Source organism: Lytechinus variegatus, chromosome 2 (assembly GCF_018143015.1).
Source record: "Lytechinus variegatus isolate NC3 chromosome 2, Lvar_3.0, whole genome shotgun sequence".
NCBI lineage: Eukaryota > Metazoa > Echinodermata > Echinoidea > Temnopleuroida > Toxopneustidae > Lytechinus > Lytechinus variegatus.
In genome coordinates, this window is record NC_054741.1 from 31,076,999 (window position 1) to 31,091,007 (window position 14,009).

Sequence of the window (14,009 nt, forward strand, 5' to 3'; positions counted from 1 at the left end):
GTTGCTCATTGCCGTGTCGTAAAAATAAACCGAACTTGAACTTTACATATTTCAACAACCGACATCATCATGTTTTAAAATTGAAATATAATTAATGTGTCTGGATACTGGAAATGGCAAACTCCCCTTAAAGGACAAGGCCACCCCAACAAAAGGTTGGTTTGAATAAAAAAGAGAAAATTCCGACAAGTATGAAAATTTCATCAAAATAGGATGTTAAAATAAGAAAGTTATGACATTTTCAAGTTTTGCTTAATTTCACAAACAGTTATATGGACATCTTGTTGGGTATATATGCAAAATGAGGAGACTGATGACGTCATTCACTCGCCATTTCTTTCGTATTTGATTATATAAAATAGAGAATATCCTATTTTTCTCCTCATTGTCAAGTGAAACAACGATTAATTCCTCCCTGAACATTTGGAATGAGCATTGTTTAATACAATATGATTCAGTCAAGTTGGTCCTTACTGTCAAATCTATACAAAAGGAAATATTGTATAATTTAAACAATAAAAACAAAAAAAATGCGAATGAGGGACATCATCGACTGTCTTATTTGAGTTCTGCATGTGAAAAATAAGCAAAACTTTAAAATGTCATAACTTTCTTATTTTACATCAGATTTTGATGAAATTTTTAGCATTTGGCTAGTTTATATTTTTTTCTCTATCTATTAAAATCAACATTTTTGTGAGGTGGACTTGTCTTTTTAGGGTTAAGTACACTCCAATATAAATTTGATTTAAATGAAAAAATAAGTATTAATTTCCTTCTAACAAGAATAGCCTATAACAATTTCATGGTTCTACGACAATTACATAAAATGAAATACCAAGAAATAATGAATGTCATGTTACCTCATACACTGTTAAAAAATCTCCTTAAAAACAAAAGTTCCTACAGCACCGTCTCAAGAAACTGTAATCTTATTGCAACCGCGTATAACTGTATAATCTTATACGTGCATTTTGTTTAGTTACAGAAATTGGTATATTATGTCTTGTACTAAACCTTTTTAGGGGGCAGGGGGTTGTGGGTTTTTTTATTGTTGTTGTTGTTGCAAACTCCGCTTTTAACAGTGTGGGTTCGTGATGTAACACTACCGGCTTCATCAGTTCAATACAAACGTGTATAACTGTTCTTAAAATAAGCAAAACTTTCAAATGTTGTACCATGATAATTTTACATCATATTCTGATGAAATATCACCGTTGTTATGATTGTTTAATTCTTTTATTATTTGAATGAATGTGTTCTTGAATTGACCTTCAATCTACAATCCTGCTGTCCTCAATTACGTCATGAAGAATATGCTCGATATGTTGATAAAAGAATCACATTTCTAATTCTCTCTGTTGTACATTTTTAACATTCCTGCATAAAATGTCAAAATCTTGATTAGTTTTCTCTTTAGATAAACTGAAAATTACTTACTTTGCTTCAGTATCAGCTATGCAATTATTACAAAATATCACAAGCTGCAATCAACAAAGGTGAATTCAAAGTAAATATAAAGACAATTGTCATGATTATCCCTTTCTAGTTATAGATTGTTATTATATTGCACAATTTCATAAAAATCAAACTGATCTCGGAAAGCTATAAACTGGCAAGATAAATATTGATAAAATATCTTACAATCATAGCAATACGAGTACGAATTATTCCATACCAATGAATTAATGATAAAATATTGTCACAATCATTATAATTCTATAAATCCATGCAAGCAAGAATATTTAAAGCAATATATATATAGGACTGAATAAATCGATTTTTTTTTCTATTAAGAATTACAAGAAGAATCATTTTATATTCTATTGCAAAACAGATTTCAGCACAAGACAATCTACTATTTCAAATCAATTCAAAGCGACAACAATGCATGAAACAAATAAATCTTTATAACGAAAGACTATGAATAAAATCATCATAAAAGCGACATCAGAAATGTGATTTATCTTCAGAATGAATATAATAATATGTCATTTTGATCTTAATGCTCTATAATTTTGTCATAATGCATGTATCATACTACAATAAAATAAATTCTTTTAAATATTCATACAAGATCTTTTTCTAGTGATGCTACAATGATACAAATATACTAAAACATGAGTACAAATTTAACAGTACTTTCACGATGGAATGCAGGTGATGAGTCTATTATGACAACGATCATAATGAGAATATTACAGTACCAAATATAATAAATAAATGTGATGAAACAAAGGAGAAATTCCAAATAACCACAATGTTTGATACATCAAACAATGGTGTATACACATAATTATATTCATGTTCAAGGTTCAACATCAATCTAAAAAAATACCGTAAAACATGACGAAGCCCCGTAATCCCCTTCCCCTTTTCGCATCAGCCTAACCTACATAATAACTATCCAATTTCATTCCATAATTTGAAAAGGGAATACAAATTCGCATGTAAAGTTAATTCAAAAGAATTTTAAATTAGAAAAATTATTATGTGAAAGTTTGATTGGTAAATATCGTATCGTAAAAAAAGTTTAAATATCTATACAGTACGTATAAAAAAATTACACTTTCGAAAAATCCTACATGAGAAATTTATAATAAATCATCTTATTTAAATATTTTCATATTGGTATAAGTCTCTAAGCTCAAGTTGAATTTCAACCACTGTAAATCAAAATTCTCATTGCAAACGAGCATGTGGATACAAAGAAATGTTTGTTAATTTATTATTTGGGTAATAAAAAAAGTTAGTCTGATTTTGTCACAGCACCAATCAAATAAGAATTGGTGATCAAGAAAAGGCCACGAATAGTTTTATAAATATTTTTGTTCACGACAATGTAATTTCCTTTATTCATAATGTCGATATCAACATTTAAACCTCTGCTTTGGTTGAAGATAAATGAAAATGGAAGAATAATTATATGGAAGATGTTTTTACCTAATGTAATGAAATACATAATGTGGTTTTTGTCGGTAGATTTTTGAAGAAATCAATGCACCTTTGTGAAAAGCAATAATGCTCCAGATTGATTTTTGGAAGCTGAATTACTCATATATTACACTAAGTCTGTCACTCTAACAATTATTGTTTAAACTTTTAAGCAATTTTTTTATCAACGTGTTTACAAAATTTAACCACCAGTTATTAACACCTCTTGTTTAAAATTTTTTAAAACAGTTGTTAAAGTGACAGGGTAAAATAACATGCTTAAAAATTGAAACAGCGTTTTAACAGTGTTGTACACTAAACATACTGATTTTTTTTAATGAATGAAGTGAAAGATGTGTATTGGCACCAGCACTACACTGCAAAAATGAAGTGCTAATTTAGCACTTACAGCGCTTGTATATAGTGACTGCACTACGAGTGCTGATTTTCTAGTTCAAAAATTTAACCTAGAAAATCAGCACTCGTAGTGCATTCACTTTACAAGCACTGTAATTGCTAAATTAGCACATCATTTTTTACAGTGTATGGAATCATAAATTTTTGTTTTACGAGGCCATACATGGGGAGCGTTTCATGAAAAGACTTGTCGGATTTTGTATCCGAAAAGCCGACAGTTGCCATAGTAACAGTGCTCCTCTGCCAATCAATATCAAGTAACTTGTCGGATGAAAATGTTGATGAAACGCTCCCCTGAGCTGACCCACATGAGTCCGCAAAGGTTTGCCCAAACTTTAATAATAATTTGGTCACTTTTTGGTGTTGCTATGACAGGCAACCAACAAATAAATAGAATATGCTTCATTTCGTAACTAGCAGCTGAATATACTGAAACAAAATTAGCCTCCACTGACAATGAAACTGGACCGTCTGTACGATTTCCAATTATATCAGATTTGACTAGCTTGATACAAATCAGCACCTGTATTTTTTTTTTTGGGGGGGGGTGAGTGAGTGGGTGTGTATGTTGTGTTGTGTGTGCGCGACACTGCGCGTGTTTTCCCCGGCTCATACACTACCTGCCACATTAATGATAATAAACGTGAAACATGATGAATATGAAACGTGATTACAAGTACAAGAAGACGTGGTATGGTTTCTTGTTTCTATGGACACACAAACCAACACGGCTTCTCACATAAATTATAGTAAGGCGATTTTTTCCAAACGGTTATACGATGAAAGTGGAATATCATTGGGTGTGTCCATAACATAATTATAACCCCATTATTTTTTCTGATGATGAATATTCATTTCAGAGGGGCCAATAACAGAATGAAAACACTGCCAAGAGTGAAGGGGGGAAATGGGGTGTCAGGAAAGTGGTGTCAGATAAAAGGTGGGTGATGTTTATGGAAACACCCGGTGAGTGTTTCACAAAGCCGTTGTAAATAACGAATGACTGGTGATCCTTTCTTGCGCTAAATGATATATCACTATGTTACTGACTTCGCACCTTAAAAAATGTTCCAGTCGCGCGTAAAGTCAGTCAGGCGTAACTTTACGAACGGCTTTATGAAACACCGACCAATGGTAGTTTTTCACAGAATCCTCGATCCTGATTGGCTGTTGAGCATTGTTGCCATGGCAGTTACAACTGGATGGCAAAGTTACCATAACAGTAACCTTTCATTCGACGGAAGCCAGATACCATCAAATAGGTCACATGGGTTATCGCACTCCCTGGTACATCTTGATGATCTTTTCCTCTGCCAGTTTCTTGAGGATTTCGAGTTCGTGGTCGGAGTTGTGAACGTGTGTCTTGAGGAAGGCCGAGTTTCCCGAGCCATCGTTGGCCTCCCAGTAATGATCCCAATATCCTTTGCTGTTCGCTCCCATACCGAATACACTCACCTGCAAGGTGAATAGGATGAATGTAAAGATGAAAAATCATTTTCTCATAGAACGGAGACCATTGAAAGACCACTGAAAGACTTTAAATTTGTGAGGTCTTACAGCGGTCTTCAAGATCACTGAAGTTTGTCATCTTTGAGAGGCTCAGAAAGACCCTCAAAGAACTCTGAAAGACTGAAGGATATTTCTGTAGTCCTATAAAGATCTTTCAATGGTCTTTCAGAGATCTTTTATGCAACAAGTGATCTTTCAGAAATCTTTCCATGGACTTTGCCTGGTCTTTTAATGATCTTTGAATGATCTTTCAGTGATCTCTCATGGGTCTTACAGTGATCTCCGCAAAACTCTTGAGAGATTGCCGAAAGATCATTGAAAGAATATTAAGATCTTTGAAAGTTCATCAAAAAACCGCTGAAAGACTGCTTAAAGGTCAAGTCCACCTCAGAAAAATGTTGATTTGAATCAATAGAGAAAAATCAGACAAGCACAATGCTGAAGATTTCATCAAAATCGGATGTAAAATAAGAAAGTTATGACATTTCAAAGTTTCGCTTATTTTTAACAAAATAGTTATATGAACGAGCCAGTTACATCCAAATGAGAGAGTTGATGATGTCACTCATTCATTATTTCTTTTGTTTTTTTATTGTTTGAATTATACAATATTTCAAGTTTTACGAATTTGACGATTAGGACCTCCTTGCCTGAACCACAAAATGTTAAAATAATGGAATTCCACGTGTTCAGGGAGGAATGAAACTTCATTTCACATGACAATGACGAGAAAATCAAAATATTTCATATTTCAAACAATAAAAAACAAAAGAAATAGTGAGTGAATGACATCATCGACTCTCTCATTTGGATGTAGCTGGCTCGTTCATATATTTTTTTTTGTGAAATGAAGCGAAACTTTGAAATGTCATAACTTTCTCATTTTACATCCGATTTTGATGAAATTGTTAGTGTTATGCTTGTTGAATTTTTCTCTTTTTATTCAAATCAAGTTTTTGTTGGGGTGGACTTGTCCTTTAAAGACCACTGAAAGACCATTTTCCTCTAAGACCATTATAAGACTGTTTTGAACCGTTTAAAAAAGGTTTTGGAGCCCATGAAGACCACGAAACCACTGAAAGATTGGTCAGGACTCGTGTAAGACCTCAAAGACCATTGTAGGTTCATTGAGAGACCTCTGAAAGATCAACCAGAATCCATGGTCTTTCAAAGGTCTTTCTGTGGTCTTGCTCTCTGTGGAATGGGGATTTAACTGCTGTAATTCGTTTTGACCAGTCATGCCAAAATGGCAGTATAAGACCTTTATTTATCATGATCATGATGATGAGGAGTCGAAGACGGACATATTAAAAAAGAACATGAATGGCGTGTTGGCTACATCGCCTTGCAGGTACAGTTCAATCATTAATATTCAATTTGAGGAAAAAATGACGTCACTTTAATAATTTGTCTTGTCCCCCCCCCCCACCCTCCCATCCCCTTCCCCATCCACCTGTCTAAAAATATCCTTGTGCCGTCCCTCATCTTTAAGAATCTTGCACTGATTGGAAGAATTTTAGGATTGCGAGTAGGGCGGTTCAGAGGATGGGGAGTTGGTTTCTGCATGGAAGTGGAATTAAAAATCTTTTGGAATAAATTAGTTCATAGAAACCAAATGTGGGGCAGCGAGTACCTTCCGGGACTTAATTGTCAACGTTATAAGTGTGGAACATGTACAGAGAGAGATGGGAGAAAGAGTTTTTAAAAATCGAATAGGTTAATTTTGATATCCAAAGTGAAGTGAAGGGCTACAGCCTAAACACAATTTTCGATGGAAATAAATACAAACTTATTCCAACCAATCGCATTACCTCATCGCAAAACTGGAGAGCGAAGAAAACGGCCAAAGTTCCAGAAGATGGATAGCGCCCCTTACCGTCGATCCATTCTTTATGAATATGGTGCATCAAAGTGGGGTTGTAGAAAAGTATCTGGTAAAATTAAGGCACAAAATATGGCCAGAGTTAAGAAATAATCAACTTAATCATTAATCTAAACATTTGAAGTAAAGAAGGCATTATTGAACTAACAGCTTCCTAGTAAACTCACTATATGCCGAATAAAATAAGGTAAAATATTAAGCAAAAACAATTGTCAGGAAAAGGGGGACGAATTGCAACCCCCATCCGCTATCTATTCCTAAAGGGATACCATGTCATTCTTAAACTTCGGTTTTTAGGACTACCCCTTCTCCGCCTAAAATGACCCCAGCTTTTTGCTCTTCTATTGGCCGATCTGGGAAAATGTGGATAAAAGTATTTTTCCGCCCCTTCCTATTGGCAAACACTGGCTCCGCCCCCGCCTCTAGTCCTCACCCATCGGACGCTACACTCCGTTGTAGGTTTTCAGTCGAATGCCCCCCCCCCCCACTCGAAAAATCCTGCGTATGCCCCTGAGTCAGTTTGTAATAAATCCTTCTATTTCACCACATTACTTCTCCTATCATATATTTGAATTTGAAGTTTAATTTATTTATTACCAAATATCACTGTCAGGTACAATTACAAGGAATAGTACATCACATATAAACAAAACATTTGGTAATTGGAACATAATAGCAAGATGCTAATCGAGGTTAGCCCCAAATGATGTCATTATCATAGTTAATAAACAAATATTTAAGTAAATCTCAATATTGTACATTAAATTCAGTACTTATTCTACTTATTACTGTTGCAGAAAATTTCGATCACTTTTAGTGAACATATTTACACAATTTACAAGAAAAAATATCTAAATTATTCACAAAATCTTTAAATAGAATTATTTGTTTTCAGGCAGGATTTTTCCAAAGGAAATTAATCATAATCTTCCAGTAGCATTAATTTTAATGATTTGTTAAAATAAAACCATAATATATAACCAATTATGTGATGGTGGAAGTGGTATGTATTTTGCTCTTGATTTCTGGCTCACAGGTAATCCATATTTCCTTTAACATTAAACCTTAAGGTAATAGATCAGGTAAATCAGTATCAGGAAACAGGAAATTGTAGAGCCTCATAATATTAATCGTCACAATGTGATTGGCAAATCTCTTCCATGCAGTATTATAAATCATTTACTCTAAAACGGTACCACCCGGAAAGGAACAAAATAACCTGGTGTTAGTTGTTCATAAAATTAAATATTTTTATTCCTAACATATTCACTTACAAAAGGGAAACACCACGCAATGATAAGAGTATAATCAAACACCAACATATAAGAATTAAACATCTCTGTAATTAGTTGCTAGCATTTGAAATACTTTACCTTCGAAGGGGCTACTTTGATTTTTGCTTTTACGCTGGTGTAAGTTCTGGAAAAATAAAACAGAATATAAGGCAATAAGAATGATACAATATAAAACAGCGCCATCTTATTGTCAAATTGAATTAATATGGAGAGTGGAACCACCTTTCTCCCATGATCCATTATTATGTATACATGTTGGTCTACATAGACTGAGCAAAAGAAATCATGCATTAAGAGATCATATTTTGGGGATTCGTAACACAAAGTCTAGCGATTGGTCTTAAATTTGATTTGTTCAATTGATTCCATAAAACGATCAGTTTTATGGAATCAAGTTTTTTTCCATTAAAAAAAAATCAGTAGCGTAATGAACCAAAAGGGGGGGTGCAGACATGGCGTATGAGGCAAAGTAAAAATTAAACCTGCGAGTGAGCGAATCGAACGACAAAAAAATACCTTTTGATTAAAAAAAATCATATTTTGTGATAGATTTTGATACAATATCTAGAAAAATGTCCCCCGACGGCCCACCCATCTGAACGCCAGTGAGTGCAATCAATCATAAATCAACAACCCCGCCATAAACGGGGCATTGGGGACCTCTTTGTGATAGAAGTGGGGAAGACTTAGTTCGGGCGAAAAAAAGGAAAACTTGGAGTTTGAAAATCATTCCTTTTACTTTGATTGAGATAGTACATGTCTTTCCATTAATTTAGATTTTTTATGACTATTACGCTCGTAATTTCCAAATAATTACTATTATCATTATCATCGCCGTTATCATTATCGTTACAATCATGTTAATTATAATTTTTATCATTAGTAAATTTTTGTCATTATAACTATTATAATTTTCATTATGTAAAGAGTCATCATTCTCGTTATCAATACCATTACTACTACTAACATCGCTATCATCATCATCATTTTCATCATCATCAACCTAATCGTAATAGTCATCATCATCATCACGATCATCATCATCGTCATCATCACCATCATTATCATCATCACCATCATCATTATCATCATCATCACCACCACCACCACCATTACCACCTTCATCATCACCATCATCATCTCCTTCGTTGTCACGTGTAAACATACTTTTTGATTTCGCCTGTCGTAATTGCACTTCGGGCCCAATTCAGATCTAACACCTTGAAGCCGAGCAAAACAAAGGTTGTCTCTGGGGTGATGTCTGTGAAGCTTTCTGGGTACATCAATCGATATGTATCTTTCTTCCCCACGTCCTTTTCAAAGCCTTTCACCTTTGCCCGATTGATTCTACACCATGAAAAAAAAGGAAAGGAAATAAACATATAAAGAGAAAAAGTGAGGAGAGTATTAAAGTGCTTCCAATAGTTCAATACAATAATCCCCCCCCCAAAAAAAAAAAAGCAAATGGAGTTGACTTTTATTGAAAAAAATATCACCGTACATAATAATAATAATAACAATGATTTCAATAATGTTACAAAATATCATATTTTCGTAACATGATGCTCGGACATGATATCGTCGCCGCCTCCCACCTGCTCGCCGCTGACTTACCATTCCACATTTTTTTTACATCACCCCCCCCCCCCCTTACCCTTCCTTCTTCCTCCGTCATTGATTTGACAAATCTTTTTTTTCCAGACACACGTATTGTGAGCTTGACCTTTAGATCTCTGATCCCGAGGTCACAAGGGGAATCCAGGACCTCTTCACAATAAGTAGTTCGCAATCAATCACTCAGTAGCAATTGCCCAATCAAGATCATCTTTGCATACGCATTTTGTTCACAACACTGACCAGGAACCAATCAGAATCGTTGCTTCATATTTGCAATCAACCGTAAACCTCTGTGTTACGGGATCCAGAAATGTAAATATTATTCACAGGGGTACAATCCCTGAAATTCCACGTTTCATCAGTCAAAAAGACTCAAGAATTTCCATGAGATGGAAATGTTCCCCCATAGATTAATTGCTTAGTTGCCTAAAAACATTTTTTTATAAAGCAAGTATTTCGTGAAGTTATGGTGTATAGTCAGTCTCAAAGGTTCGAACGAACGATGCATTCGTCAATCTCACTGTTCGTACGAATTCTGGAGATCGTTATTTGTAGATCGGGGCAAATATTTAGTTTCAATTTATTTTCGAAATTTAGCTACACATACAATGTAAAATAAGTTTCGAAGCACGTATTGAGAATTGCTTTTACAATAGATACAATGTAAGCAGAAGAGTATGTGTACAAATTGAAAGAAATACATCTAGCACAAGTAACAACTTAAGACCTTCTTGAGAAACGAAACGATTTGTTTCGAATATACCGTCGGCCTTATGCCAAAAGGGCCTTAACTGCTTTTGGCCATTCCGAGATAATGGCGTTTAAAGGTTTTGGCCTCTCTAATAATCAAAAGTTTGTGGTCGTTTTTTTGCTTTTGAAGCCAATTTCGATAAACGTGTTAAGTTATTAAGTTTTACATGAAATGTGTTAAATTTATTAAATTTATTAAATTTATTAAACTTAAATCGTAGAATGGCCGTAAGTCTGACGAAAAAAATAATTCAAGGCATTCTTTCAAAAATCGTACAAATTCAGGGGCCATTGTATTTTTTATGGCCCCTGAATTTGTACGATTTTTGAAAGAATGCCTTGAATTATTTTTTTCGTCAGACTTACGGCCATTCTACGATTTAAGTTGTCGTAAGAAAGGCAAGATGGTTACATGTGAAACTCTTGGCACTCTCAAGGCATTCCTAAGGAGATTTGCTTTACAGTGTCACAAAATGTGTACTTCTATTTCTCACGATTCCTTTGCAATCCTTAACGCCAATAGTCATCGGAGCCGTAAAACTCTAAATTCGTAAGGCGTTCTTACGAACGCCGTAACAGCCAGGGGCCGCGGAACGGTTTTCAAAGTGGGGGGGGGGGGGGGGAGCCAAAAAGTGGGAGGGCTGACCATGCTAACAATCACAAATATATGGTCATTTTTACGTTTTTGTACACGGTTTTGGAAAAAAGTGGGGAAGGGGGGCTGAAGCCCCCAGCCCCCCAGTTCCGCGCCACCTGACAGTCACGGTCATCGTAATAATTTAAGGCTTCTAGAATTGCCTCTCGATCCTAAAAAATCTTGTATGATTCTTACGACATTCTTACAACGTTCATATAACCGCCTTACGAAGAGAGAGTTTCGTACGACAATAACAAAATCTTGGACAAGACTATCTAGCTTAATTGGAGCTTACGAACGGTCTGGAAACGCAGGTTTCGTATGGCTTTCTGAAGAGAATCTTACGAAGGTCTAAAAATCGTTCGTATGGAGTTCTCAATGGTATTTGTTATCCAACCTTCAATAAACTGGTTCTATGGGATATGATGCTGAAGTTATTCATATATCCCCTCAGATATAATTTGTTTTACTCATATAAATTACCTGCGTCGGGAGTGGCAGATGCAAATCGATGCCTTTCCAGTGATGTGTTTTGTGTTCTGTGTTTCACAATCCTCTTGAAACTATAATTTTGGTACCTTGGTGTTTTTAGCTAAACAAATTTATTTGATAACATCGTGACTTTTCACAGACTTCGTTTATAATCCAGCGGATTATGAAATACTTTTTTTTTCATTTTCTTTCCGTGCTCGCTTCGTTTCCTTGCGCATTTCCAATTTCATTTCCAGTACATCACTACGCACAAAGCTGTATCATGAAGTAGAGATCCATGCCTGGATTCCCCTTCACTGCCCCTCCCCCTTCGAATAGTCACTACGACTCTCATTTTTTTTTTAATTCGCTGCAGCAACTATGTATTGCTTCGGAGTTATTTCAGTACAGATAGCTATTCAATGTTTAGTACATGGTTATCTTTATGTCACACCCGAACTCACTATTCTTTCATCAGACCCGGATCAAGGGGTCACAGACTGTACGCCCCTCCCCATCAAAATGTGCCATCAATGCTTATAGCCTTCTGAAAAGTGCTATGCTCTCTTCAGAAATAAAAACATTTGTTGACCAAGACATTTTGGTTAAAAATTATCCACTCTCTCTGCCTCTTCTTTCAATCCTTGTATAGGTTCTAGCTGGACTACCATGGTTGATATGCTATATCATGTCACATGGGTTACCATATTTGATTGTTAAAAATGTGTTAATATTTAGCCCCGTATTTAGCAAATAACAAAAAGTCGTTTGGCAACATAATTATAGTCTTAGTGTTATCAACTATAAACATGCTTCAAAAACGGTTTTGATTGTTAAAAATGTGTTACTTGGCAACATAATTATAGTCTTATTCGTGTAGACTATAAACATGTTTCAAAACGGCTTTGATTGTTAAAATTGTGTTAATATTTAGCAAATAACAAACAGTTGTTTGGCAACATACAGTCTTATTCTTACAGACTATCAACATGTTTCAAAACGGCTTTTTTTTGCTCGAAAACGATGTACTAATAGAACTGGCAGAAGCGTTATCTCAGCATGGCATGATCTGTTATTGTAATGGAAATTTTTACCAACCTTACGACTGCATCGTGCGTGTCGATGAGGGTCCCGTAGCTGCTGTTTTTCAGATTGCCTGAGTTCCCGACCACGGCACAACGGAGGCATCGTGATCTGTTGCGTTTCAGAAACCTTTCGGGGTTGGGGATAACCTTGAATGCCTTGTCGAGGGCGCCGAGGTAATCCTTGTCCACGTGACTTTGTAAACGCTATAACAAAAAGAAATATAGAAAAGGATGTCATCTTTATGAAACGCACATCGGGTCGTGTAGCTATGGTCTGGTGGTTAGAGCATTGGACTCATGATCATAAGGTTATGAGTTCTAATCCTCGATATGTAACTGTCTCCTCTTACAGTTACTGTAACTTTGCCTGATTAACTTAAAAATGTATAAAAAAAAAAAACGTAAAAAAATTCCTGTGTAATTGGTTATCTACCAGGTTGGCGTTTACCAGCAAAAACCTACCGAGTTCCTATGGGAGTTACCATAAACAGAACAGAGAAACAGAACATTCAGAAATTATTGTAACAACAAAACCCCACCGCCGCGTATGATCGTCATTATCTCTATCAATATTGCAAAAAAATAAATACATGGTCAACAAAATATTCTGACTCGGCTCTATATTGTAATCGACACTCTTAAAATGTTGGGCAACATAATTATATCACTGTAGAAAAAATGAAGTGACAGCACTACGAGTGCTGATTAAAATTTCAACTATAAAAATCAGCACTCGTAGTGCAGTCACTACAAGCACTGTAAGTACTTAATTAACACTTCATTTTTACAGTATATGCTGTCCACACAACAATTGGTTAAAAAATGTATCCAACACTGGGTAGTTTTCAACCAATACTGTGTAGTTGTCACCCAAAGCACACGTTTAAAACTACCCTGAAATTAATAAAGTTGATCTCAACCAATTATTGTGTGGACAGTATCTTGCAAAACATTTTTAAGAGTGTAATCGTTCATAAATGCGGAATCTCATCAATCATAGGGCCTGCATGTGCAACTCGGAGTAGGGACGGAAATGGAAGTATAGGTCACTGGTGAATAGATGGTGATTAGATGGGGGATGTGGGCACTTCCCCACGAAAATTACACCATTTTCCACAACCAAGAACAACAAAAGAAAATTAAAAAGTGTGAAATAATTATTTCTAATATATTATTTCTTGACTTTTGTCAAAATATATTACAAAGTTAGATTTGACTTTTTATCAAGTACAAAATTTTCACTCACTCGCGACCCCATATTCTCTCTCTCTCTCTCATTTTTGGGCCCATTATGCCACCGGGTGAAAATAATTTGGCTAACTTTTGAAATAAAACATTACAGTATAAGGTGAAAACAAGTTATCGAGTCTAAAAAACGGCTTTCCTTATCTAAACACAATCGATCTACTTTC

At 35.1% G+C, this 14,009-nt stretch overlaps 1 protein-coding gene across 1 annotated transcript in view; it reads right to left on the reverse strand.

The window, feature by feature from the left end:
* Positions 1-3,943: 3,943 nt before the first annotated feature.
* LOC121407838 (CMP-N-acetylneuraminate-beta-galactosamide-alpha-2,3-sialyltransferase 2-like) overlaps positions 3,944-14,009 on the reverse strand; it is a 36,700-nt gene continuing 26,634 nt past the window's right edge. The window contains exons 2-6 of the mRNA XM_041599069.1: positions 12,611-12,801; positions 9,205-9,384; positions 8,116-8,161; positions 6,672-6,791; positions 3,944-4,806 (exon numbers count right to left, since the gene is read on the reverse strand). Of these exons, the coding sequence (XP_041455003.1) occupies positions 4,624-4,806; positions 6,672-6,791; positions 8,116-8,161; positions 9,205-9,384; positions 12,611-12,801 (720 nt within the window). The 3' untranslated portion in view covers positions 3,944-4,623. The remainder of the gene's footprint in view (positions 4,807-6,671; positions 6,792-8,115; positions 8,162-9,204; positions 9,385-12,610; positions 12,802-14,009) is intronic.